We start from the raw sequence: 27,549 nt of genomic DNA, 5'->3' as shown, positions 1-27,549 counted from the left end.
GGCCCAGAAATGTCCAGGAGAGTAACCTGCTACCCCTGTGGCAATGTGGTATTTCTGAAGGATGCTAAAATAACAAGACTGGGAGCTGTACTTTTATTTATCTGCCAAAGAAGTATAGGCAGGGCTATTGGAAGCTTTCCTTCATACCTCTGCCTTGACTTTTGGGTAGCTGCTTAGTAATCTTGGGACTTCTGATCTCAGAAGGAGAGGTGAGGGAACAGACACTTATGCTAGTGATTTTCATGCTTTTGAAAGAGAAATAGCCTGGGTTGGGTCATCAGAGAGGTTTGGAGGGTAGAAAGTACACTGAGAAAAGAGCCATTTTCTTCAGCTCCTGGTTTCTGCTGCTTTTATCTGTCCCCGTACTCATGAAGCAGCTCATGGAACAGGTCAATCTCACTTTTGAATAAAAAAGGTTTTATTTTCTTTGTGTATTTTTGATGAGCAGAGTTTGTAAAATTCTGAAAAATTATCAGGAAACTCTTGATGGGCAGCAAAATGCATTTCATGTACTGCTGCTGACTTGCAACATCATTAACCCTTCTTCACAGACAGGGTTTGCCAAGTTTATATGGACATCAAGGAGGCTTAAAAAGCTTCCTCTGAAAAATACAATATTTTAGAATGTTGTGGTGAAAGGTAAAATTCAGTGATCTAAAAGTTTCGCTCATTTCTCAAATAGCAGAAGTAGGTAAAATACCAGGTTTCAGGGTGGGGGCAAGATGTTCAAGGCAAAAGATGTCTGTAATTAGTTTCATAGGTGGAGGTGAATATGGCACAGTAGAGATGGCAAAAGCACGTTCAGAAAAACTGAAGGCAAAGGTCTAGAGAGGTAAGTACTGCCTGCCACAGTTTTTGTTGTTCTTAAGCTCATTAATTCTGACTGGGTTGGAATATTAGGATTAGTGGACCAATTTCTAACTTCATGCTCATATTCATGCAAACATCATGAACTTAAGAAAGATTGCACACACATGACAGCAATAAATTAATTAAAATCTGGAGTTCAAACTGAATATACTGTATTATAGAATGATTAATGGCTTAATTTTTAATGTTGAGGTCATAAATAGCTATGTTTCATGAAATGCTGTAATGTGCTTGTCCATTTGGGGTTTTTTAAACCTGATTTCTTAATGAAATGGGGCTGATGCAATCACACTTCTGTCATTCTACCTTCTAATGGCCTTTGAACTTGGTGGCACATTCCAGTGACATTTGGCAGAGGTAGAAGTCTCCAGGAAATTTAATCATTAGGACTTCCATGAATGTAGAAAGCTGGGTAAAGGAGAAGGGTTGTATTCTGACTTCTACTGAGAGGCACATAGTTACCTTTTGGAAACCAGAGAATCCATGTGAGTGTGGGGCCTCATGACACAACTCTGTTCCCAAGTCCAGGACAGACCCACTGGCCAAGGCTGAGCCCATCAGAGATGGTGGTAGCTCCTCTGGATAATGCACTGAAGAAGGAAGGTGGGAAAGAACTGCACAGCAGCAATTGTAGCCAGAGAGAGGAGTGAGAATATGTGGGAGAAGCCCTGGGGACTCCAAGGTCAGTGTAGTGGGGGAGGAGGTGCTCCTGGCACTGGAGCAGAGATTCCCCTACAGACCCTGTAGGCAGCTGTGCTCCTGCAGCCCATGGAGGTCCATGGGGATGCAGAGATGCATCTGCAGCCTCTGGAGAAGCCCACGTGAGAGCCTGAAGAAGGCTGTGACCCTCTGGGAAGCCCAGGCTGGAGCAGGTTTGCTGGCAGGACCCTGCAAGGGACCCACTCTGGAGCAGCATGTTCCTGAAGGATTTCACCCCATGGAAGGGAACCAGGCTGGAGCAACTGGTGAAAAACTCACTTTGGAGAAGTTCATGGAGGACTGTCTCTTGTGGGAGGGACTCCCTGTGGCAGCGGGGAAGGGTGTGAGAAGTTCTCTCTGAAAAAGAAGGAGCAGAGATGAGTGATGGACTCGCATCACAGCCCCATTCCCTGTCCCTCTGCACTGCTGGGCAGGAGGAAATACTGAAAATCAGGAAGTTGAGCCCAAGAAAAAAGGGAGGGGTTAGGGGGGAAGGTGATTTAAGATTTGGTTTTATTTCTCGTTCACCTGGTCTGCTTTGATTAGTAATAAATTGAGCTGATTTCTCCACATGGAGTCTGTTCTGCCCATGATGGTGATTGGTGAGTGGTCTCTCCCTGTCCTGTCCTTACCCTCACCTCACCCACAAGCCTTTTGTTGTGTTTTCTCTTCCCTGTCCAGGTGAGGAGGGGAGTGATAGAGTTGCCTTGGTAGGCACCAGTCCTCCAGCCAGGGTCAGCCCACCACACCAAGACATTTGTCTCCTTGCCCTTTTCTTGAGAGGCATAGAAATAAGGGAGGGAGCCCTGAAGGATGCAAAGAATTTAGGAACTTTTTCATCAGAGCAGATAAAGGATCAAAACCAGGCTGGATGGGGCTCTGAGCAACCTGGTCTAGTGGGAGGTGTCCCTGGCTGTGGTGTGGAGGTTGGAAGTAGGTGATACTTAAGGTTTCTCCAACCCAGAGCATTCTATGATCCTGTGTTCAACACTGTGGGGAGAGGTCTCTGACTACAGAAGTCCAACAGCCCTGAAAGGTGAGGTTCTAAAAGGCAGTGAAAGTCCTCTTTGGTTTGAGCTGGGTTTTACCCTGGTGCTGTCTGGCAACGTGGCTGTGAAAAGCAGGCCCTTGGTGAGGATGTGAAAGCAGAGGGAGTACTAAAATTCCCTACAGTTCTCAGTGTGGCTGTATAGGAGGAAATGAAGGTTTTGTGGTGAAAGGTCAGGGCTGTGAAGTTACAAAGTGTTTTAGAAAAACAAGAGCAAAAACAAGAGTTTGCCAGCAGGTCTTTAAAAATGCAGATGATATGGGTAGACTTTAAAAAAAAGAAAAATGTAATAGTGCTGAGACTTGCTGTTGTAGACTAGGACAGATGTTTACTTCTTAGATACTTCACTAAGCTGATCTTAACACATATGTCAAATGCAGAAGTGGTGCTTTTCCTTGTTTCAGCAAATACTGATTTCCCTATCCTTCCCCCACCCTGACCATGGGATACAACAAGAACAGCTGCTGAGCACCTTTTTTTGGCCTGTTGCCCTGTCCCTGGTTTGCCTGGCAGTCCTACATGGGCAGGAATGCAGAAAATTAAAGAATTCCAGGATTAAGGTTAACTTCTAATTATCTTAAAAGTCAAATACAATTAAGTGAGGAATTTTCAAAACGGCGACTGGAAGGTTCTTTATCCAGCGGTGAAACTGGAAGAATCAGACAACAGCAACAGGATGAGAGGAAGTGGTCTCAAGCTGTGCCAGGAAGGCTCAGATTGGACATCAGGAGGAATTTCTTAATGGAAGGTGTTGTTAAGCATTGAAGCTGCCTGGGGAAATGGTGCAGTTACCATTCCTGGAGGTGTTCAAGAAGTGACTGGACTGGGGGGCTTTTCCAACCTTAGTGATTCTATGGTGCCCAGCATGTGGGGCTGGATGCCAGTGCAAGAGTGATAAATCTTGTTTGTCGTGTGCAACAAAGCTGGAGAAACCATCATGCTGCAGTGTAGTGTCCTTTGGGGTCTGTAAAACAGCAATGTCCTTAATGTAAGGGAGAAATACCAGAGTGCCATGGACATCCTCAAAGCTAAGAGGCTGTGGAAGTGGAGCCAAACCACTTTATTTCAGGATAGATAATACCTGATATTCCTGTTTCTGCTTGTGGCATTTGCATGTCCTTTGTGCCCCTGTCTGAAAGGGGCCAAGCTGTGCATCAAAAGGCTTTAAGTGCTGATGTGATGACTGCGACAGACAGAATCATGATGGAAAAGCTTCCAAGATCCTCAAGTCCAGCCTTTGAATGGTTTGACATTAGACACAGTCATCAGCAAAGCTGCTTGCACGTGGCTGTGCAGAGGGCAAGCAAGAACTCAAGAAATAGCTTGGGGGAGTGGAGGCAATTGTTCTTTCCTTGTTTGTTTGAACTGGCTTTTGAAATACACCAGATGAAGAGAATGACTCTGGTCTTGAAGTGAAGAACTTGGTTGTTTAATGCTTGGTAGTGTTTATTAGAGCATGCCAGTGGAAAAGACAAACAAGCCCAGTGCTAGGGAGTCACTGGATGCCACGGCTGCCTCCCACATGGCACTGTGTGAACACTGGTGTGGTGTTCTGGCTGTGTGAGACAACTGGAGCCTTTTGGGGAGGGAAGAGGAAGGAGAGCTCCACTTGTTCCTTTTCAAACAGAAGTCTCTGCTTCCCAACAGCTGTTCTTAAAGTAATTCATTAATGGAATGAAATGTTTCTTTCATCCTTACAGGAAAACACTGAGAGAATTTAGATTATTTTATCATAAGCTCCAACACTATTCATCTTGCTTTGCTTTGCTTTCTGTGGTAGGCACAATACTGGCTGTGTTCAACCAGGCTCTTTTTTTTGCCTCTCTAATGTGAAGTGGGTAGGTTACTAATGATGCAAATGGATGTTAATTGTGCAAAAAACTAGACACTCTGTGCCTTGAAAAGCAGTACATGATTGGTAGAAGAGAGGATAGAAAACAAGCTTTCACAATAAAATTGCTGTAGAGTTTTATAAATAGCAGCACACTGTAAGCAGGTGGTGAGTGAAAATGGTTTGATTCCTCACAGCTGGCAGGGACTTTATTTTTGGGCAGTGGGTCCACATCACCTTGGGACACGTGACTTGTCAAAAGTATTTGTTACCATTTGCTGCTTAATCTGGTCATCTGCCACACTTATAAAAGATGGGCACAAAAACCATCAGCAAGCTGTGGCTGTGGCAGAAAATCAGGGTCAAGCTTTTAGTTTCTGGGTGTGACCTCGAGGCTGTGGTTTGACAGCCTGGCTGGCCTTGCAGGGCTTTGAGTACCCAACAGGTCAAACAGGCCAGTGCTGGATAATGTGGGTTTTGCAATAAACTCAGTTTGGTGGCTTGGTAAATACAGTTTGCTGGGTTAACTTTGTGCTGACAGGAGTTGTAGTGGGTCAGGCTTGTCTAAGCTCCTGTGGCATTCTGCTGGTTCAGACGGTGCCAGTTTTTCTGCACCTGGTATAAATATGGCACGTGCTCAGAGTTAAGTGCTCTGGCTAATTTGGTGGAATCAAGATTCTATACACCAATGCCCTTTCCAGATCAAGTTTGTACTGCTACACAGCCTAAGGCTTTTTTATTACTTTACATTTTTCTCCATGTTAACTGGTGTATTTGATCATGGAACTGTGGCTTGACAAAGTGAGAAGTTATTAAACCTGCTCCAGCATGGGTTTTGAATGTGGGAACACCTGATTTCCATTTCCATGCCTCACTGTTTGCAGACTGATGCTGTGTGTGACCAGCCCTGCTCTTTCCAGGGTGAGGTTCCTGTTGCACAGAACAGCACCCCTGAAGGTACAGCCCCTGTTGGCCCATCAGGGCTCCACTGCTCACTGTGAGTTCAGGGCTCTGTGTTCCTCCCAGCGTTAACTCCCAATTATGTGGTATTTGTTTGAAGAGAGGTGTGAGATTAGTCTCTTCAGCAAACAATAATCTTCCTGGTGGGCTGTAAATTGTAAATAATGATTCCTTCCTATTTTGGGCAGGGATTTGCACCATCACCAGTTTATTATGTGAAGACCTGCATGAGGCAGGCTTGGAGAGCAGAGTGTTTATTGGGTTGGGTTCCTCTTGATGAATGAGCCTGGACTGTTTCAAGGTTTTTGCTTTGTCTTTCCTCACAGCTTGTAAATCCACTCTCCATTTGACTCTTTGTTGTTGTTCTTCCTTTTTCAGGACAGTTATTCTGAGTGACGGCCCTTGCACACGCTTCTGAGTGGTTATCATGGGCTTCATTGCCTTCCTGAAGACCCAGTTCATAGTTCACCTCCTCATTGGGTTCGTCTTTGTTGTGAGTGGACTGATCATTAACTTCATTCAACTATGCACGCTGGTCCTCTGGCCCATCAACAAGCAGCTTTATCGCCGAGTAAACTGTCGCCTTGCCTATTCCCTTTGGAGCCGTGAGTATGCTGGGATGAGGCTGGCGAGGGGTTTTCCTTGGCTTTGCTTTTGTTAACTGAAAAAAAAAATACATTTGCACACAGAGACGGGAGAAATGGTAAGCTGGATGTAGATTCTTTCAGAGCAGGTCAAAATAGCCTCTGTTTTTTCTGGAATACTGGGAAATCATACAGAAGTCAAGGATGTTGTTACTCTGGCATTCAAAAAAGTGGGGAGTAAAGCTCCTCTGCACCTCCAGCCTTATCTGGACTGAGGGGAGTTGTTAATTCTGTCTCAATGCCATCTTCATCCAGTATCAGCACCTATGCTAAGGGACAGTTCTGAGACTGGCTCAGCTACTGAGCAGATGAGCAATATTCACCCTGTAGGGGCTGAAGTTGATTGTGTGGGCTGCAGAGGGGGAGGTCGGTCTGAAAGTATCTCCTGTAGATGTCTCTGCAGCTGAACTGTGTGACAAACTTCAGAGTCCCCTTACACCCTGCAGTGCCTGTCTCTGAGGCCAGGGTCTTCTCTTGTGAGCAATTTGTCAGTGTTTTCTTCTGCCCATGGGCCAGCTGTGCACCGAGTGCAGCTTCTTTGTTCTCCTCTTTCAGACCTTTGCAAAACTTTATCCCTTCTTTTTCTCCTCACAGACCTTAACGGGGGGCTGGATTTCTGAAAATGTTTTTGAGTGTTTGGAAACCTCCTTAGCCCAAATGTCACCTCCTGTTTCAGCAGTGAATCATCTAATCGGTTTCCATTCTCCATCCCTTCCCAGTATGCATGGCTACTTACCTTAGTGCTCAGCTCAGCATCCAACTCCCACTTTGGCTAAATGAGTCACCAGTTCAGCTGTCCACTGACAGGCACCCACATTTTGTAAATCATTGATGTGAAGTACCACCAACAAAAACCCTCTGAGGTGTCTGGTTTGGTCTCTTCTTAAGCTTGTTGTCCCTGCTTTTACTGTGCTTTTTGTCCTGCCTACTGAGAAGCACAGGAGAAAGGAAATGAAATAGAGTAGCAGGCAAATTGTCAGGGAATAAAGGTATTGTAATAGAAGAACTTAGTAGAAATTCCAAAATTAGTTTGGTTGGATGAGAGTGGGGATATATAGGAGTTTTTATTTTTAATTTGCTTGTAAGAATTTCTTTGTGCATTTAATAATCTAGAATATGATCTCATGCTGAAAACTATTGTTGCATTATAGTTTGGATTTTCTGAGGATATGAACTGCTTGCTCCTGTAAGGCTTTAGGCTCAGCTCCTAGTTAGCATTGTTTAAATGCTAACATTTTAAATGCTGTTATCTTCTAAACACTGGAAATAGCACACCATTGTTCAAAGAGATTTGGAGAAGCTGGGTAGATAATTGGGTTGTACCTAGGATAACCCCTAGTGTATAGCCTGTTATAAATTAACACATTGGGAAATTAAACTATGAAAATTATTGTAAATGTTACATGGGATTGCAGAGAGCTGATGCCCTATAATGGAAGAGCTGACAGAATATGCACTTCAATTGTGATTTATTTATAGCAATTTAGGTAAGCTGTGTAAATGCAGCAGCCCCAGTGTTGTCATTCATAATGAAATATATCTCAGTATGGAGAAGCCTTTTGGCAAGGAACCTGTACATTGGTGCTCTGCTCTGGATGCTGCATTTTGCTCGCTTACTCCAAGCTGTTTGTGGTTTTAGGCTGAGGGTCTGTAAGAGAAGCTGCTCTGCCCAGCTGGCAGAGGATCAGTGTGCAGGGATGGATACACAGGTAATCGTGTTCCTGGCTCTGTACTGAAAACCAGGCTCTATTCTTATTGCATCTCCTCTCAAACACAAAAGCCCAGCTTCCAAAGGGGAGGGAGAGAGACTCTACCCAGTGTTCCTGACAGACATTTGGGGAAGAAAGTGTGTTGGGCTCTGGCCCCAACGTAGACCCGTAAATTCGTGACAGGTAGTCTGTGCTTCCAGCTCTCCCACGTCAGCTCCTTTCAGATGAATCACACCCTTGGAGAGTGCAGCGTGTTTGGGTTAGTCCGGTTGCAAAAATAACCTCTCAAATGTTGGTACTTTCAGCTGAGGGATGTGCTGTGCCCCTTGTTTGCTTTGTTCCTGGGGGGTTTATGAGGCTGTAAATGCACCTGCTTTGGAGTCTGGGAACCCCAGCCACAGGGGGTGGTTGAAGCCAGGTGTTGGTTATTCCCTACAGGAAATATCCTGGGCAGTGCAAGTGTTCCCATTCCTTCATTCAGAAGAATGTTCTTGCTGTAGCATTGGCAGGATCAGTGCCATGCAAAGCAGCTGTAACCCACACACCGAAAAAAGGAAACGAGCCCACTCCTGGTTATAATTACATCATTTGTCAGCACACTTGTAAAGGACAATCTGTTTCCTCGTGTTAATCCTTTGGCTTGTCAACCCTTCTCTCTCAGTATGGACTCTGGCAAATTCTCCACTGTTACAGGGAGAAAGGTGAGAGAAATGTTCTGCAGAAAGTCACCCACACTGGCCTCTGCAGATTTTTTTTTTTTTTTGAAAAGAAACACACCGAGTTGATTACAATTTTTCTAAGAAAATGCAGCAGTTGTAGCAGGTACTGGAGATGTTCCTCCTTGGTACATAGTCAGCAATGGAAAGGGAAAATTGCTCAGAGTACCGCTCTGTGTTCGGTACTACTGCTCAATTCTCCTGGCCACCTGCTTGGAAGGTGCTCTGAGGACATTCTTGCTGTCCTCTTTCTCCTTTTACTGAGCCAGGATAACCAGAGAAAGGAAGGTAAGTGATCACAAAGCATGCAAAGCTGGGAAGCAATGATAGGAACCTGTACGTGGTGTAAAGGAACAAGACAATTCTGTCCTTCCTCTGCCATATTTCCAGTTCACTGGGATTAAGCTCTGTTGGTCAGCAACGTGCATAACTTTGTTGTGCCTCCAAATGAGCAAGTGCAGAAAGTGATACAAGAGAATAACCTGGTGGGTGAGCAAGTGGTCATGAGTGAAAAAAACCAGTGCTAGGTAAGCGCTCTATCTTCAGCAGATCAGGACTGGTTTTCCCCTTTATTCACCTAGATACTGTGTTTACCTTCTCTCTGGTGTGGTGCAAGACTGGATCCTAAACTCTTGTTTAGCTGTATGGATAGGTGACCTTGTCTGATCCCACCGATCAGAAACCCTTGTGCAGGAAGGTGCTGCCCTGTTTGGCAAAACCAGGATCTCCCATTAGGAAGCTGGAAAAGCTCCTGGCAGAGCCTGACAGAGGGAACAGAGCGGGAACCCTGCAGGTGTAGTAACGTGGGAAGGGTTGGACTCTTTTTAACTGCCATATTTGTGCAACTAGATTTTTATTTCATCCATGTCTCATTGAAAAGAGAAAATACCAATGACTACACTTTGCAGGGAAGCAAATCTTCCTGCTGGGAGGATGTACTATTCTCATACTTTTTATAGTTGTCCCATGATGTAAGCAATGCCTTCCATCTGCCTCGATGTACTGAAATGAGGGAAATAAGCTAACCATAGCAACTACAGTCAGTGCGTGCTGAATTTAAGTGGAAGGGGGTTTTATGATGAAAAAAGGGGAGGTAGAAAATAAGAATGGGTAACAAATATTCAGGGTGGAATAAGAGTTGCTGTGATATTTTAAAGTTGGAGTAAGTGGAGGGAAAAGGACTCATTCTTTTGCAGTGAAAGAAAGACACAATTTACCATTCCTGTCTTTGCCCAGGTATTTTAATAAATTAGCTCAATTCTCTGCTGTTTTAAACTCTGGGTTGATGATCATAATGCAGAACAATTAGAGCCCTGTGTTGTAATATTAAAATCTTTCATAGAAGATCTATGTCACTGCATCCCTTTTAAAGACCTTTATTGGTCTGTTTACCTCCATAAGGCTTGTTTCATGTGGAGTAAAAACATTAGGCTGCATCTATGCATAATTTGTATTCCACCTGGGAGGAACTGTACTCATTTAGTGGAGCAATCAACGGCTCCACTGTCTGTTTCCAGGCACAAAAGTCTTCAGGCTTTTTTTCCAGTGATCATGAAATTTTGCATTTATAATGCAATGCCCAAACTTGTTGCTGTTAAAAACTTGCTAAATTATCCATAATGCATATGTCTGGTGCCTTGAATACTCCTTAGGGATGGTAATGTGGTTTGGTCTGTTCCCTTCTAAGCTTTTGTTTCATCTCTGCTGGGTGGGTTTGAGAAGGTGACAGTGTTGGGAGTTGGGAGAGACTGAGCACTGAATGGGGCTGAGGATGAAACACTAAATGCTTTCTGTAAGGGGCACCCCTAACTCCTCTCTCCACCTTCATCACATTTGCTAGAGTTGGTAATGCTGCTGGAATGGTGGTCAGGCACAGAGTGCACCCTGTTCTCAGATGAGGCCACGGTGAAAACCTTTGGGAAGGAACACGTCATCATCATCCTGAACCACAATTTTGAGATCGACTTCCTGTGTGGCTGGACGATGACAGAGCGTTTTGGAGTGCTGGGGGTACGTGGGCTGTGAGCTTTCCCTTCCTCTGCAGGGTGATAGTCTGTTTAAAACCCATATATAAATAGTTTCCTTGCATTTAAGTTCCCAGATCCAACTCCATCATCCTAGTGTGTTTGACCACGTTGCACAAATCAGCAAATGACGTTTTTGGATTGTCGCTTTTGTTTTTTTTCTCCAAGAGTTCCAAAGTTCTTGCTAAGAGAGAGCTGCTCTATGTGCCCCTAATCGGCTGGACGTGGTACTTCCTTGAGATTGTTTTCTGCAAAAGGAAATGGGAAGAGGACAGAGATACAGTTATTGAGGGATTGAAACGTTTGTCTGATTATCCTGAATATATGTGGGTAAGTGTTGAGTCCCTCCTCTGGTATTGGCTGCGAGAAGTGAAACAGTGACAGACTGGTGACTGTAGCCTGGTCTGTCAGGAGAAGGTGTGCTCACTTCCAAGTGTTGTCAGGGAAGAGCTATACTCTGTTTCAGGAGGTCTTTTGGCATATGCTGGTAGAAAACTGCTGTTTGCCTGTTGATAAGGGAAGTCCTTTGGGAAACAGATCAGAAGCTTGAGAATAATATATAAATCAGGCGTGTGTGATACTTAACGATTTTATCCAAACTTATTTTTACCTATTAAAAAAAAGCCTACATTTGATTACTACATCTGTATAACATTTTCTGAGGTAGGCTGAAAAGATGCATAAACAAAAAAGCTTTTTTGGAGAAGTGAGTGAATTAGACTGCACAGACCATAGACTTTGATAGAAAGTTCCTGTTAGTGTGTTCGTTGATACGTGAAATTACAGGTTTCCCAAAAAGTCTCTGTGAGAACATATGGCAAGCTTATACCTGCTTCTGCAGTTATATTTTTATTTTGACATTATTTAAAATCAAGGGTAAAACATCTCTGTTTCATTGTGTGCAATGCTGTTAGACTTCACTGCAACAGCACAGTGGTGTAATCAACCCATTAACCTTCTTAGAGCTTTGAATGCAAAGGTTTTGATAAATTCTCAGTTTTGCTTTTATAGCAGGATATGTAATGTACAATTATTTGGCTTATGAAACATAAAGAGGCTTTTTATGCATTTTAAGTGAGTTTTCAGTATTATCCAGTACAGCTTGTTAAAATGAATAGTGAAACATTAAGCCTTAACTAGAACATCGTGAATGGATTATAATTTTCTACCATTACAAAGATAAAAAAAGTAAGAATCTGGAGAATATATTTTAAGCTACTTAATTGCTTGAATATATGGATATGAATTATATTGAAGATACCTTCCTGATTAGTATGGGAGGAAAAAAGAAAAAACAGAAAAAACCCTACCAATTAGAAAATCTCAAGACTGAACTTGAGCTTCAAATCTATACATTTTAATGATTCTACAACTGAGAACCAAGGACTAGGCTCTAGGGAAAACAACTAGAAAATGTAAGTGCAAAATGTAGTTAGCATTGATTATTTAAATCAAGACTTCCTGCTTGGTAATTGAAATAATGATTAACATTTACTTGAGCGACTCAATTTCCTAATTTCTGTGCATTCTAAAGGCCACAATTAGGGCTGTCTTTTTGTCACCTCAAATTTGGTACAAGTGCTGTTAAATGTAAAGGTAATGGTAAATGAGTTGAGTTGGTGCTTATGCCTGATACTTGGTGAAGAGATGAGACAATCGAAGTGTGTGCACATGTATGTTCATCTTGGACAAATTTTCAGTATTCTGCTGGATTTCTTTTGATATCTCAAGATATCCTTGGGTTTTTTTGCTTTTGTCTGGCACAGTTTCTCCTGTACTGTGAAGGAACTCGTTTCACAGAGACCAAGCACCGCATCAGTATGGAAGTAGCTGAATCCAAGGGGTTGCCTAAACTGAAATACCACCTGTTGCCCAGAACCAAAGGTTTCACCACTGCTGTCCAGTGTCTCAGGGGAACAGGTAACTGCCAAGCTTTGCAGCACTTGTAACGTGTTATTTAATTGCACACTCTGTGTAGCCCAGTGTAGTCTACTCTGTTGTCCATTACAATTAGTGAGCTGGCAGTAACGGGGATCCAGGCTGTCAGCTGGTAATTTGTAAATTGCCACAGAACTGTCAGATACCGGTCTTTAAAAATACTAAAAACCTTTTTATGTTGCTTAGTTCACCAAGTCATCTGGTGTTTTACAGAGCTGGGAATGTCAGGGGGCTGGTGCAGATAAATGTGATGTGTAAACACAAAATAGTGAAGGACTCTGTGACATCATTAATGCACAAGGCTCTGTTGCTGTCTCAGGCCAGGATGCCAGAAGGTGCTTGCTAGAATTTTTGCTGTTATGGTTTTTTTTATTTTTTTTTCCCAACAGTTTCAGCAGTGTATGATGTAACACTAAATTTCAGAGGAAACAAGAACCCGTCTTTATTAGGAATTCTTTACGGAAAGAAATATGAAGCAGATATGTGTGTAAGGTGAGCATATACTGATGGAGGTGAGCCCTAAGATGCATACTTTGTCACATTGAAGTGTATTAGATTTTAGAGGGTAATTTCCCTTCTTGTAGTCCACTTTTCCTTGTCCTTCAGCTTCAGTGGTCCCTTGTAGTAGAGAGTGTAAAACTCCTTTACGTGCCGGTTTCTCTCCCTCACTCACATGGTTTGATCAGCAGATTAAAAATCAAATAATGCTGAAATTCAGACATCCTATGAATGAGGTGGGACATTGCTTACATTCCTCACTGTTCCTCTGCCTCAAAGAGTAGCTGCTAACACCTAACCCCATGGAGCACATACACATATGCATGCACAAACACACACCCCTTCTCTTTCTTGCTTTCTCCTTGCTGCCTTCTGCTTCAAAGGCTTCCTTGTGATCATAAAAACAACCAATCCTGTTGATCTTCTTTTCCCTCTTATGTTTGGACCTGAGAGATGACCTGATTGTTCTTTCCACAGTTCTTTGGACAGTTTGCTTCTGCTTCTCTGCGGGAGTCACCCACACTGTGGAAAACATTGCTGTATTCTGGTGATGAGGTTGATGCTTGGTTTTTAAAAGTTAAAAACAAAAAAAAAGCCTTTCTTCTTCCCCCCACACCTTTCCCCTCTGGCCTTGAGTCTGTGTGTTGCAGGTCAATGGCACTGGCTCTGTTCATTGTCCCATCTAATCGAAGCAGGTGTGTCTTGGCAGAGCCTCCAGGCTTTGTGATTCCCTACAGCCTTTGTAGGGAATCACAGTAATTACCCACTGTGCTGACGTGCAGCAGCACCAATTTCGAGGAAGAAATGCGATCCAAAGGGAAGCAGAATGCAGCCTTAATGTGCATAGGGAGGGCACTTGTTCAGTTCTGCTCTCAGATGCTGCAACATCCACAACATTTTAGTCTCTCAGCTGAAGAGGCGACTGGAGCTGTCCACAGAGAAATGGGGTTGCTCATTTGCAAGGGGTTTCATTTTCACTATTTATACTTGCCAAACACATTCCTGATGAGGAAAGTGAGCAGACAATTTGCCAGCCAGCAAAACAGCTGGTCAGGCAGTTCCACACTGATGGCAGATGCATGTAGGATATCCAGCTGGATCTGGGGTGCACATGCATGGATGTACATCTGTATAGTTATTAATTATACATTGAACAGTGGCAGCCTTCAGTTAAATATCCTATGGCTTGCTAACAGAGGTGCAATTTTATTTCTTGGAGGGGTAGTGGGAGGAAAGAAGAGAAATTTAGTTTTCGATAGTGTTAGAAGAGGTTTTGGTTTGTAAAACTGTTGAGGATGATATTGGCAGGTAAAATTACTAATTGTACCCTACACATGGCTGTGCTTAGATAATTTTGATTTAAAATATGTTTGTGGACAGAATGAATATTCTCAAGGTGCTTTTCTACACGTTTTCTCTGCTTTGGGGAAGAAGCTATGAGAGTAAGGAAACTATTTTTACAGAGTTATTTTGCTGAAAATAGAACACGTCCGTATTGTGCCAACAGACTTATTGTAGCTCAGAGAAGGGAAGCACATAAGCTCTTGTTCTCGGTATGTGCAGACATAGTTACCTGTGCAGAGGTAAGCAGCTTAGCTCTGCAGTGGATCCAGTCCTTATCTCGACTGCCCCCAGAGGAAATAATCAGGAAATCACCAAATGTTATTGCTGTGAGTCCCCTCTAGTGGTGACAGCAGCACCATGGCAATTTCACCAGAGAGCTTTCAGCAATTTCACTGAGCTTTTATTGAGCAGTTTCTCTTGTTAGTGCTCATGTAAGTAAATCTGCCAGATCTGGTGTTCAGTTTGTTTATGGGATGCAAAAATCATTTGAAAAATATAAGAACATATTCATAGAATCATAGAGTGGTTTGGGTTGGAAGGGTCTCAAAAAATAAAAGAATGCAGGGAAATGGTTGGCTCTTCACAACTAAAAAGAGGCTCTTACAGGGCACCTGTTCTCAGTGAGGTCAGGTGAGGGCTGGCACTGGGCATAATTGTCACACACCCCCAGAACTGTGTGCCTCAGTGAGGCTGCAGAGGCAAAGAGGGACAAGTGCAGTCACTGCAAAAGATGTTTTCCTTAGAGATGGTATGAAGTGAATTTTTAGTCGCCTCTCCCATTGCTTCCAATATGGGGTTTTCACTAACAAAATGTAACAACCAATTGTCCTCGGGTTTTCCACTTGCCTGTCTTTCCTCAGCTCTGAGTGCCTCAGTCTGAGCTCACTGGGAATCAGCCAGTGGTGGATGTGGTGAAGGAGGAACAGTGTTTGAATGGGAGATGGTTAATTTAGTGATGTGCTCTGAAACTGCCTGGAGCTTGTACAGTTTCTTTTGTCTTAAAGAGTCCCCAATTCTCAACCTAAAATCTCAGATTCTTAAGTCCTAGTTCTCTGTGTTTAAGACCTCTGCCATCGGTGACAGTATTGCCTATGATTTATGCCCTTTAGTGAGTGGATGATCTTCCCTAGCAGAGGGATAAAACCAAATACTTGGATTTTCCTTTAATTCTATTTTGGTTTTTTTTTCTTTCCATTTTTTAATCTCTCTGCTAAACTAGGAGATTTCCTCTGGAAGATATCCCTCAAGATGAAAAGGAAGCTGCAAACTGGCTTCATAAGCTTTACCAGGAAAAGGTAAATAGCTTTGCTTTCTTTTCTGTCTTTTGGGACTTACACAGGGGAGTGTATTAAGGCAGTGAGTAATACACACTCTTGCACTGGATGGAGAGGATATTATGTGTAATTACACAGCCATGCCTCAAAATGCTGGAAGGAGCAGGACAGAGGAGCCCCTTGGCAGCAGAGGGCTGAGTAGTGAAGTCTCAAATTGCCGGGAAGCACAATGGAATTCAGAGATTTTCCTTAGCTGTGGAAGACTAATAGCAATCCACTGTCTTTTTACATTTTTCAGAGCTTGGATCTCTGTCATGCATTGAAAAGCTCTGTTTTCCCTGTGGGTGTTTTTAGGCACTCGAGAAGAGTGATAACTGTCTGTCAGGGACAGCCGGTCCTGGCTTTCAGCTGCAATTGTTCTTTGCTTTCATTTTTCTTCCACTGTCACTTTCCTTCTGCCTCCTGGTAATACTTCTGCAGTGGTGTATGACGTGGGACAGACAGTCTGTGGGATTTGCTGCCAGGGACTGATAGAGCACTTGCCCAGAGTGCCTTCAGATGGCTCAGAGCTTTTCCTTATGTCATTTCTTTTTGTAAGCTTACATGGTTATTTTCTCGACCACAGATTTAACACTTCTGTGGAAGTAGGAGAGAACTGTAATTAATATTGTCCAGCTCTAATTGGTGGGTTATTGAACTTGAAAAGTGTACCTTGATTTCTGTGTTTCTTATCTTTGTGGGAAGACAGCAGAGCACAGAAAGTTTAAGTATCCTGGGCTTTCCCCAGCTGCGATGACCTGTGCTGCAGCATTGCCAGGCTTATGCTCAATCTCTAGGTAGGCAGTAAATTGTTCTGAGTTTCCTTTTATTTATTTCAACCTAATTTGTTTGAATACCTGAACTCTGATTCAGTTAAGGAGAGAGATTATCTTACAAAGAGCAGCAGCTCATCATCTTCTCCCTCCAGCTCCTCTCAGCAGGTCTATAGAACCACTGAGTCTTTGAGGTTGAAAAAGACTTCTGAGAACATCGAGTCCAACTGTAAACTCAGCACCACCACCATGTTCACCACTAAACCATGTCCTCAAGTGCCAAATCCATGTGTTTTTTTGAAAACTTCCAGGGATGATGATTCCATCAGTTCCCTGGACAGCTTGTCTTACTGCTTTACAACCTTTTCCATGAAAGTTGTTTTTTCCAATATCCAGTCTAAACCTCACCTGGTACAAGGTGACACCATTTCCCTTCATTCCTCCTGCTGTTGGCTGTACCTCTGTTCAACTTTGCTGTGAGATGTCACCAGGGAGGTGTTGCTTATAGGCATGGGTATTATACATATTGATCTTACAATGTTAGCAATACTTTTTAACTGGAATCCTCTCATTCCATTTATTCGAATGACTCTGTAACTGGAATCCTCTTCCTGCACAGAGGATGTGTCCTCAAAAGGCTGTTACTGGCAAGGAATGCCTCGCACTTCTCAGCCGTTTGTAAGGGAAATTAAAGCAAAACAAGAAATAAAGAAAAATGAGAAATAGCCAGACTTGAGCCATCCTTTGTAATGGCTTGGAAACCTTAAAAAACAATCTTACAGACGGAGGGAAGGTCGTGGGCACCTTGTTCTTCTGAGTGATGTGTTCCAGGATTACAACTCTGCAGGCTCAGCTCGGGATGCAGCAGCTCAGTTGGAGTGCTGGGATTAGGGCTGGTGTGGTGCTGTCTCTGCTCTTCAGCTCGTGCATTGCTCTCCCCTCCTGGCTCTACACACAGCATTTTTCTGCTGTGCTTTGCTGAATCATGCTGACCTTTCTGGAAGTAAAAATGAGAAGGAAAAGCACCCAGCTAAGAGGTGGTGTCTGAACTGATCTCTGGCCTGAAGTTGCCCTAAATTCCTAAGCAATTAACAGACAAGATGAAGGTATTTGGTAGTGGAGGGGACAATATGGTTTCAGTTTGTGATGGTGCCAAAATTGCCTTCAGATGGCTTAAAGGTCACTTGGGTGGTCAGCAGAAATGCCCAAATAAATGACAGCAGTGGAATTGGATGCCGTGCACTGTTGATGAGTTTGTACCACAGATACTGTCCTTGATGTTGTCCTGGAGCTGACTGATCTTGGGCTGCTTGGTGCAAACATTATGAATCTGTTTTCTTTTCTCTTCTCTTTCCCTCAGGATGCTTTGCAAGAGATGTATAATCAGGAAGGTATATTTCCTGGCAAGCAGTTTAAACCTCCTAGGAGACCATGGACCCTCCTAAACTTTCTTTTTTGGGCCACAGTTCTCCTCTCTCCCCTCTTCACATTTGGCTTTGGAGTTTTTGCAAGTGGATCACCTCTCCTTATCCTTGCATTCCTGGGACTTGTTGGAGCAGGTAATAAAAGCAAAGATGCTAAGCCCAGTGTGACATGTAACAAGATTCTTTACCTCCAATAAGTTCTGTGTATTAATTAATAAGAATGGGGCTCGCTTGGTAGTCTCTCTATTGTACAACATTTTTATTGTTTCAAAAGCTTTAATCCAGGCAAATTTGCCTTCATATCTCAAGCAAAATCTGTAACAGTAGCAGGTGAGTCTTGTAGCCCATTATTATGGTGCCTGAAGGAAAAAACACTTCTACTGGACACCTTGTCTATGAATTAAAAAAATCCAAACAAAACCACCACCAGAAACAAGAAATACATAAATACCACCAAATCCCCCCACCAACAAAAAAACCCTAACAATAAAAAAGAGCAAAGCAGGGGGAGGGCATATGCTTCAGTGTTCATGCCACATGTGCTGTTAACCAACAGAAGCAGTAATTATACTTTTAAATCTGGATTGTCCCCCTCTTTCAGTGTCATTTGACCTGTGATCCATGTGTAGCTTTATACAGTGCACTGTTGGTCGCTACTGACTTGGGGATTGGCTTAACTCATGTGGGTTCTGCTTATGTGTTTACATGTAACTTCCTAAATGCTTGGACTGGTTTTAATGTGCCTCTCATTTCTCTGTTATATTTTAAAGCTTCCTTTGGAGTTCGTAGACTGATAGGAGTAACTGAAATAGAAAAAGGCTCCAGCTATGGCAACCAGGAATTCAAGAAAAAGGAATAACTGACAGCTGCAGTTCAGCACATATAACCAGACTATGGTATCCGATTAACTTCAGTTAAAAAAAACAACAACAAACACTTAGAAACTATCTTTTTCTTAATAACTGATGACTAATATTAATGAATAAAACTTGAGCCAAGAATGAAGAAGTTGGAGGCATTGGCTGAAGAGAATGCACCAACCTTCTGCCTGTTCAAGGATTACTGTAGTCAAGCAGTGGGAGAAAATCTGGGGTGGGGTGGAAGAAGAAACTAATTTTTCTTGCTGTGTTGGGGGACTTGGGGTGGGGGAGAAAAGAGGGCATTGGCCATGGCCACATATATCTTCAGATGACTGAAAACTGGTTTCTGTCAAGAGCACTACACTCACTTTTAAAACAGGAGCCATTGAATGTTTCCTCTTGCTAAAGCCAACGTAACATTTTTTGATTTCCAACTTCTCTTACTAATGAGCCAGGACAAAACACCCTCCTTAAATTAATTGACAGGTGTTCATTGGGTTAGAATCTTTTCAGCTGTGTTGTCACGGCTACAGACGAAATCCTGTTTGTATGTTACACTGACACCTTTTATTTTCAGGCAATCTTAAGACTTCTGTAATGCAGGAGAACAGATAGTGGAGTTTGGAAGCAGCGTATTATCCATCAGCACATCCCATAGAACAGATCCAATAGTATAAAATTCTCATCCTATCTCCTGCTAACTGCTCGAGGCTGTTTAATTTCAAAATACTACTTCAGTCTTGAGTTTGCCCTGTTTCACATCAAACACGTGATAATTTTGAATCTGTTTTGGTTTGAGTTTTTTTGAATTAGTGGTTGACCGTGGGATTTAGAGTTGTGCAAATAAGGAAATTTTTTCAATTCTCCTTTTATTTCTGTTTGCATCTCTCATTACCAAAGTCCAGTTCAGCCAACCTCTCTCAGTAAACTGGGAGGCAGCACTAGAAATCAGCACAGTAATTTTCAAAATGTCTTCTTTTGCAAAAAAATGTGAAAAGGAGAGGTCTGTAGCAGTCAGATTTTGAATGCTGGCATCTCTTGAGCTTCTAATGAGAGTTTCAGCATTGATTCAGATGGGGCCAGGACCTTACCCTGTGTGTGTCAGGATAGGGTGTGCTGGTCTTTCGACTTGGGTCATGCTTTTGATGTTCATGTGAAGTTTTTTTGCAAGGTGAGCTGTGCTGTTAAGCATTAGAAAGAGTATAAGGTCTCTTCAGGGATTTTAAGTATCTTTAGTTTTGCTTGTTGACATTTTGGTCTTTTTCACTGAAAATTAAGAGTTCAGAATCATGTCTGTACCTGTTTCTTTCCTTTTTTTCCTTTCTTTTTCATACTTTCTTTCCTTTTCTTTTTTTTACAAACGCACATTCAGAGATTCCTATATGTTGCTGCTGTGTGCATAGCTGGAGAATTATTTGCAAACAGATGGTAACTATACCTGTATGTTCAAGTCTGAAGGTCACAATCTGCATTTGGCTGCTCTCAGAAGTGGGTGAAATGAGTTGCAGATCTACAGCAGAGGGCAGAAGCTGACCCTCAGGGTCTGTATCTTTAACCCAGCTGCCACTAGAATATTTATCTCACTTTCGTAAAGAGCAGATTTTATCAAAGCACTGGTTGTTGTTTTCATCTTTGCTCCAGTAACCAAGATAAGAGAGTAATAATTTACCTTCTTTCCGTATTTACTCTTAACTGTTGGAATGTAACCTCTTCTCCTACAGGTTTTTCTGTTTTCAAACACTGGAAGAGCAATTTTGTAACTTAGAAAAATATTTTACTTGGGGTCATTAATCACTTGTTCTGTCATGCACTTGATTTTTATTTGTCGTCTTTTCAACAAGAGCATTTGAAGGATGACCTGCGTTCTGTCTGTCTCCTGTTAGACTGCACCTCGCTGAGTCCTGTACCCAGACCCCCAACGTCAGTGTGTCATCTTTGCCCCCTCAATAAATCTTCCCTAAGAGAGGGGGTGCAAAACTGTTGCAAATGTTAGTGGAATTTGGAATATGCTTTGGGAACTGAGGAGATCAGAGCCTAGCCATAACTCTGTTTTCCTTGCTGGATGTTTTTGTACTTTGTCTTCAAATACAGTCAGACATCCAAATGCTGATAAAGTTAACTCTGGCTTTTCCCCTGTTTTTAACCAGAGGATTGAGAACAGTGGGGATTTCTTTCTTTTTCTTTATTTGTTTTTCTGAAGTAATTCAGTAATGGGTATAATTCTTGCTTCCTAGAAAGGTGTTACAAATGCTGTATACTTGCTTCCTGAAGATGATACTGAGTATGTATAAATTGTACTGGCTTAGCAGAAGAGGCTTGCAAAGCAGGCTGACCATTGACTGTTTTATACTTACATTTTTAGCAGTATATTAATGGGCATGACAAGAATTTCACAAAATAAATCCCTTCTTAATGCTGAGAAGAGGGGAGCTGCTTAGAGGAGAAAGGAATTAATAGCCTTTCTCTTTACAGGATCCTTTTCTCCTCTTAGTGCATGTAACTCCCTATTCAGGATCATGGGATTAGTGCTGTACATCAAGGGGAGAATAATCAACATTTCATATTTTCTTATCATAACTTATTGGTCATGCTTTCTTTTTGAAAATATAATAAATACATCATCGGATACATAAATTTTGCTCTTCTAAACAGACATATCAGTAACCACTTGAAAAACTGAAACCTACAGCAGTGCACAAAACAGTACAAAACCAACACAAATATCTTCATTTTGAATTTTTTCTCCTCAAATAGGGGTTTTTATACACGCGCGCGCACACGTACACAGAGTATGTATAAATTAAAATGACTGGAAATAGCTGAAGTTAATGTCACTAATGAAGATTAGCAGGTGGATTGGTTTGGAAAAGTGAGCATAGATTTTATATCTTATTTTCTTCTGGTTTAATAGAACATAGCTTGTATATTTGACTACCAAGCCCTTTAAGAGCAATAATAAAAAAAATACATCATGTTTTTTGTCTTTTGCTTTTCAACTGTGCTAGGTTTAATAAACTTACAGCTATGGGAGTGGTTTTTTCCTCCACCTTTCAGAATTTTCATTTATTGCTTAGTTCTTTGGAGTAAAAACAGAGTTTTCCAGTATGGACTTGCAAGCTGACTGCCATGGAGTTCAGCATTGACCCCGAAGAGGAATGGTTCTCAGACTGACATGGACAGATGTATGCTCTTGGCCTTGGCAGCACTCATCATTGTTGTGAACAGCAATGATGCTGCTCTCCAAGTGGGATTTGCAGTTCCAAAGTAGCATCACGTTGACCTGTGTCTGAGAACCTGGTGAGAGAGCTCGGGGACTGCTGGCCATGTGGCATCTCTCAGTTAGGAAGGCTCAAAGAGCTGATGCTGCAGAAGGATGTGGTATCCAGAGGCCTTGGTTCGGTAGGATTACAGTTCTCTCTTGCTCGTGGGCTGAATGTGCTCTTGCAATTGACTTTGCGTCACTGAGCAAAATACCTGTCTCCAGCACAAAGAGCATGGGCAACCTTCCTTTGTTCTGCTTTAACTTCTCTCGAAGGGCTCTACACCTAATTGCTGACCAATGAATCTGGCTGCTGCCTGTGTCCTAATTGCCTGATATTCACAGGAAAAGTGAGCGTGTCTGCTCACTTCCACATGGTACCACTTGTCTCCATTGCTGATGTCTGTATATTTGCTCACCTGTATCTTCTGCAGATGGTTTGGGTACAGCCTCTTAGCAGGAACTTGGAGCTTTCCAGTTCAACCAGTCCTACAGCAATTGTCTCACCTGGCTGGGGTTTTGTCTTCCTGAATTTTGGCACTGGTTGACAGCTCTAGGTCTGAAGTGACGTGATTGTGTTTGTGTTACGTGAAGCAGCAACTTTGCTGCTTCAAAGCACAACTTTTATCAGGGAAGAGAAGCCCTTCCCAGGTCTGTTCACACAGGCCATCCCTACCTGGCAACAAGTCCCTCTGGCACTGGTGAAAGGGAGTTGGGACAAGGTTTTTACTAGGAGTTGGAATAATGAGAAAGCAAGGGAGTCATGGTACATCAGATATTTGCTAAAAGTACTGTTTCTGTCTTGGGACCACCCCAAAACCTGGTTTTGCTTCATGTACAGTTTGAAGAAATGTGGGGTTGGAGGCTTTTAATAATGCTGACTTCATGCTTCACAAAGTGTTTCAGATTGAAGACAGACAACCTGATGTTTTTTGGCATCTTGGAGAAGTATGTGCTAAGAAATCTAAAGCCAAGCTTGGGCAGAGCTCGCTCGAGTGTTTCATGCAGATGCTGGAGGCCAACACAGATCAAAGTGAAGAATCCATTCCTTGATCTCCTTGGAAGATAGGATGCAGCAGGACAGCTCACAGCATCTCCTGGATCCCATGTGCTTCTGTCCCCTGGTGTGAAGGTTCTGATTCCCAGCAGATGATTGCTGCAAGTTCTGCTTTGTGCCTGCACAAAGAAGCTGATCCCTGTAATGGGAATGCTGGATTTGTACTCCCACCCAGTGTGTCACAGCTGCTTGTTCCCCTATTCCTGAACCTTCTGATCATAACGGGCAGCTGCAGGGCTGCTGGTGCTGGGTGAAGCTGGGATTTGAAGCAGGTGACAGCCGTGCTGGGAGCTGTGAGGGAGAAGGAACAACGCACGGTGCATCGCTGGGAAGAGCAGGAACACCGACAGGCCCAGCCAAATTCTTGCTCTGAGAAAACTGAGGGATCACCAGGAGCTTTGCAAAGCAGAGACAAGTATGTGAGAGGCAAGCTCTGACTCTGCGATATCTCCCTGTGACAACTTACAAAACAACCCTTGCTGTGTTCTTGTGATTTGGGTCAGAATTCCTCCCAAGGTCTTGTTACAGATGTGGACTCTTGTTCTGCCACACCTCCCCCTGTTTACCTTTAAGGCCTGGTTTATCCGATTGTCTCTGCAGCAAGATGCTTGCAGGCTGTTGGTTGTGTGTTATTTACCTGCTGTGGTTTGGAGTGAGAATGTTCTGGAGGTCAGCTTTACAGAGTCTGTGCCACGTGTGTTGGCCACCAGAAAACATCATGAAAGTATTTCATATTTCAGAATTGGGAAGATGTGGGATTGACATCTAAGACAAACGTGTTTCTCTAATCCTTGGCTTCTCTAGGCTTTTAGAAAGCTGTCTGTATTTCTTAAAATGTCATACCTGTAGTTACTGGCCACTCTTCAGTTTTTGAAAATGTAAAGAAAGATGATTTGTGCACTTTCACTGTTGAGAGCACTTGAGTGCAGATGACTGTCTATTTCTAAAAACCACTAGCAGAAGCAGCGTTTTATCTTTTTAGGAGAAAAATGTATTTTAAAATTAGACACTTCAGCAGAAACCAGAATATAACAGTACTTTTGAATTTTAAATTAGAAGTATTCTGTAGTGTGGGGGCTACCACTACCAATTCTACACAACTTCTATTTCTTTTTTATTTTGACCAGTGTGCATTCTTAAGGAAAACACACTGATTTACTAATTACTAAACTACAATTTGCGAAGGAGGGAGAGTAGGTAGCAGAGCCTAATCAGGAATTAAATTCCACTCCCCAAGGCATGAGTGGGTTCTGTGTACCTCCTTTATTACGTGCTTGTGCGTCTGTGCAGAGAGCCAAGCTGTGTCCCTTTGTGTCCCTTCGCTTCAGCTGTGTCCCAGCTGTCCCTTGTGACATCTGAATGCTGAACTTGCCCGAACGCCCGGCGGCCGCTGCTGGCCAGCACCTCGCTCACTCCTCAGATCACCAGCAAGTACTGTAGCTTTAATCAAAACCTTCTCTCCGAGGAAATTCATCCTCCTTAAGCTGATTGATGTGTTGCAAACCTGTCATTCGGAGGGAAGTGTAAGTTACCAGATGACCGTTATTAGCCAAATCTAATGAGTAATAAAACTGTATACAGGGTATGCATTTACTGTGCATGTGTATATATTTTTGTACATTTTTACGGTTATTTCCTACACTTGATTTTATGACGTTCAGAAGAGGTGTGTCTGAATCTGGTGATAAACAAGAAGCTATTAAGAAAACCCGACCCTGTCACCTACTGTAGTTTTTACTGAGAACTGTGCCCAAACAAATACGCAGATTTACAGTGCTATGCAAATATTACTTTGTAAGTTGTCTCTTAAATTTTGCTTAAGTAGTTTACGCTGTTTTTACTGGGCTTTCAGAAAAAAAGATGAACGCAAAAGCCTCGTCTTGTAAAATAAAATAGCTTTGGCTGTGTGAAAGTACTGTATATTAGAATCTCATTCACGCTTTCAGTTCTTATTTAACTGTATTTGATTTTGTACATACTGTGATGGAATAGAGGGGTTTAATTATGCTTGAATGAAAAAGGGTGACTGCCTAGCACCTGGGGTTTTTTCCAGTGTTTATAGAGCAGCCAATAATGTAACTGCGAGATCTGCATTCTTTTCCTACTTGCTACTCTGGCTTTTGTAACTAAACATGCACTAAGGGCTATTTTCTTTTTGCTTTGATTGGTTTTATTTCCACTTATGCTTTTTGATCTCAGTCCTACAGACTGATCCATGTGAGGGCCACATGTCTGCAGCAATAACCTGGGTGGATCGCTTTGTGGGGGTGGGAGGCAAGAACAAGATTAACTCTATGGGCATTCCCTGCATGAACCAGTCCTTAAGAACTGCAGAGGGATGGTTCACTACCAAGGCATTTATAGCACCAATATTTAAAGTTATGCATGGCTCCTCCAAAATATCAGAATGTGGAGGGAGGTATCTTCCTTTCCTGAAGAATCCGCCAAAGAAACCCCAAATCTGAGAACTTGAGATTGCAGCAGGGTATAGTGGCTGTACGGATAGATGCTGTAGATTAAACCAATTTGTCAAATCTGACATCTTTGAAGTTTGTTTTTTCACTAGGAGATAAAGCACTTCCTCATCTGTCCACCATCAGCATACACTGTACTTCTGTACCCCTGGGCCATCAGCTCTTCTTTAGCCTATATGATCCTGTAGCAAATGACATTTGTGTCATTATATCACATTTCTGGGTCATCTTTTTGCTACACTGCAAGCACTGGGCTCTTGGTTTCTCCTGTAGGTTTTCTCTTCCCTGATGTGTTCCCCTTTGGATAGTCTAGGTTAGGCTGAGCTGCCTTAAAATGACAGATGAGTGGTGTCATGTGTCACTGTGTGGCAGGACCTATTTTTTGTGGAGAGGATGGGCTTCCATTCTAAGAGTATGCAGGCAGAAACTTTTGTGTTACTTTTGAGTTTTCACAAAAACAGCTTTTTTAATCTTAGTGCTTCAGTTGGATCTCCTTGGATCCATAATTCATTTTTAAAGGACGATTATTTTGATCTAGAAGCAACCAGGGTCAGACATCACAACTATACCTCTAAAAGGCAGTCAGCAGTGGGGTTCATGGGCAAGGGTAGGTCCGTGGGGCTCTCTGTCGCCACAGTGATTGACAGCCAGCACTGTGTAGGGGAGCTGTGGAAAGGGAAGAACGTTTCCTCTTTGGATGGAGGCACAGGGAATGTTGTTAGGTGGTTTGTTTCTGTACTAAGCAGTCCACAGCACAGTGACCTTTAGGCTGTGGGAGCTTCTTACACATGCTCTCTTTAAGTTGCAAAGATGGTCAGAGGCTGCTTGTGGTGGTGGCATTTTCTGTACATACTTTCATCTCACTAATTCCGCTCTTCCAATACTGCATTAATATATTTGGGAAAACAGCCTGGAAGTCCATAAAAGCAATGCTGTGTTCTCAATACCAGATACAATCAGCAGCTGCACTGGGAGTGAGTTCGTGGTTCAGATGTGCCACCCTCTTGAGTGCTGCTATGTTGGGCAGAGGGCCTTTGGGCTGAGGAACAGGCTGATGCCCTTTCTACATGCTTCTCAAACTGGAATCTGTTCCTGAGAGGGTTGACAGAGTGCCTTTGTGAAACAAAACTTAGTATAGCAGGATTTTGTAGGTAGATAAAAGGTTAATAGCTGTGGTATGGGTTAATGAAGTACTCTCCTGGATTTCATCATATTCTATATTATATGTCAGAGTCCAATGCTCTCTGATGAGGTTCTTTTAGCCATCCCACATGTGGAGGGGATAATGTTTAATTGCCCCTCTCCATGTCTAACTTGGGGAGGTACTTAACACCACCAGTTGATCCACTCAGCTGGTGGCAGCTATTGATCTGAACCAAAGGCTGCCCTCTGGTCCCTGTTGTGCTGAGCTGAAGTCAGCTTGCTGTGCCACAGCTGTGGTCTGTCACACCCCACATCCAGGGTCCTTGGCAGGCCTGAGAGGTGGGGCCAGTGGGAACCTCACGAAGTTCAACAAAGGAAAGTACAAGGTCCTGCACCTGCGCTGGGGCAATCCCAGACACACCTATGGGTTGGGCAGAGAAGGGATTGAGAGCAGCCCTGTGGAGGAAGACTCGGAGGTGATGGTTGATGAAAAACTCTTAACATGAGCCAGCAGTGAGCACTCACAGCCCAGAAACCAACCCTGTCCTGGCCTCTGAAAGGAGCACAGGCAGCAGGTCCAAGGAGGAGATTCTCTACCTCTGCTCTGGTGAGACCCCACCTGCAGTGCTGTGTCCAGTTCTGGTGTCCCCAACATAAGAAGGATGTGGAATTGTTGGAACAAGTCCGGATAAGGCCACAGTGTTGGTAAGAGGACTGGAGCACCTCCCCTAGACAGGCTGGGAAAGATGTGGCTGTTCAGCTGGAGAAGAGAAGGTTGTGTGGAGATCTCACAGCACCCTCCAGTGTCTGAAGGGGCTACAGGGAAGCTGGAGAACGACTCTTTGTCAAGAACTGTAGTGACAGGACAGGGGGGAATGGTTACAAATTGAAACAAGGAAAATTTAGGTCAGACAGTAGGAAGAAGCTCTTTACTGTAAGGACACAAACAGGAAGGTTGTGGAAGC

General features: G+C 43.0%; 1 protein-coding gene across 10 annotated transcripts in view; it reads left to right on the top strand.

Annotated features, from left to right (window-relative positions):
• AGPAT3 (1-acylglycerol-3-phosphate O-acyltransferase 3) overlaps window positions 1–25,506 on the top strand; it is an 89,107-nt gene extending 63,601 nt beyond the window's left edge. For all 10 annotated transcript variants that reach the window (XM_032101005.1, XM_032101002.1, XM_032100997.1 and 7 more), the window contains 8 exons: window positions 5,787–6,013; window positions 10,318–10,487; window positions 10,670–10,831; window positions 12,268–12,421; window positions 12,829–12,931; window positions 15,501–15,576; window positions 17,728–17,926; window positions 18,562–25,506. In XM_032101005.1, the coding sequence (XP_031956896.1) occupies window positions 5,836–6,013; window positions 10,318–10,487; window positions 10,670–10,831; window positions 12,268–12,421; window positions 12,829–12,931; window positions 15,501–15,576; window positions 17,728–17,926; window positions 18,562–18,650 (1,131 nt within the window). In that variant the 5' untranslated portion in view covers window positions 5,787–5,835 and the 3' untranslated portion in view covers window positions 18,651–25,506. The remainder of the gene's footprint in view (window positions 1–5,786; window positions 6,014–10,317; window positions 10,488–10,669; window positions 10,832–12,267; window positions 12,422–12,828; window positions 12,932–15,500; window positions 15,577–17,727; window positions 17,927–18,561) is intronic.
• Window positions 25,507–27,549: the final 2,043 nt, after the last annotated feature.

Source organism: Corvus moneduloides, chromosome 2 (genome assembly GCF_009650955.1).
Source record: "Corvus moneduloides isolate bCorMon1 chromosome 2, bCorMon1.pri, whole genome shotgun sequence".
Lineage (NCBI taxonomy): Eukaryota > Metazoa > Chordata > Aves > Passeriformes > Corvidae > Corvus > Corvus moneduloides.
This window is presented reverse-complemented; position numbering and strand designations above follow the sequence as displayed.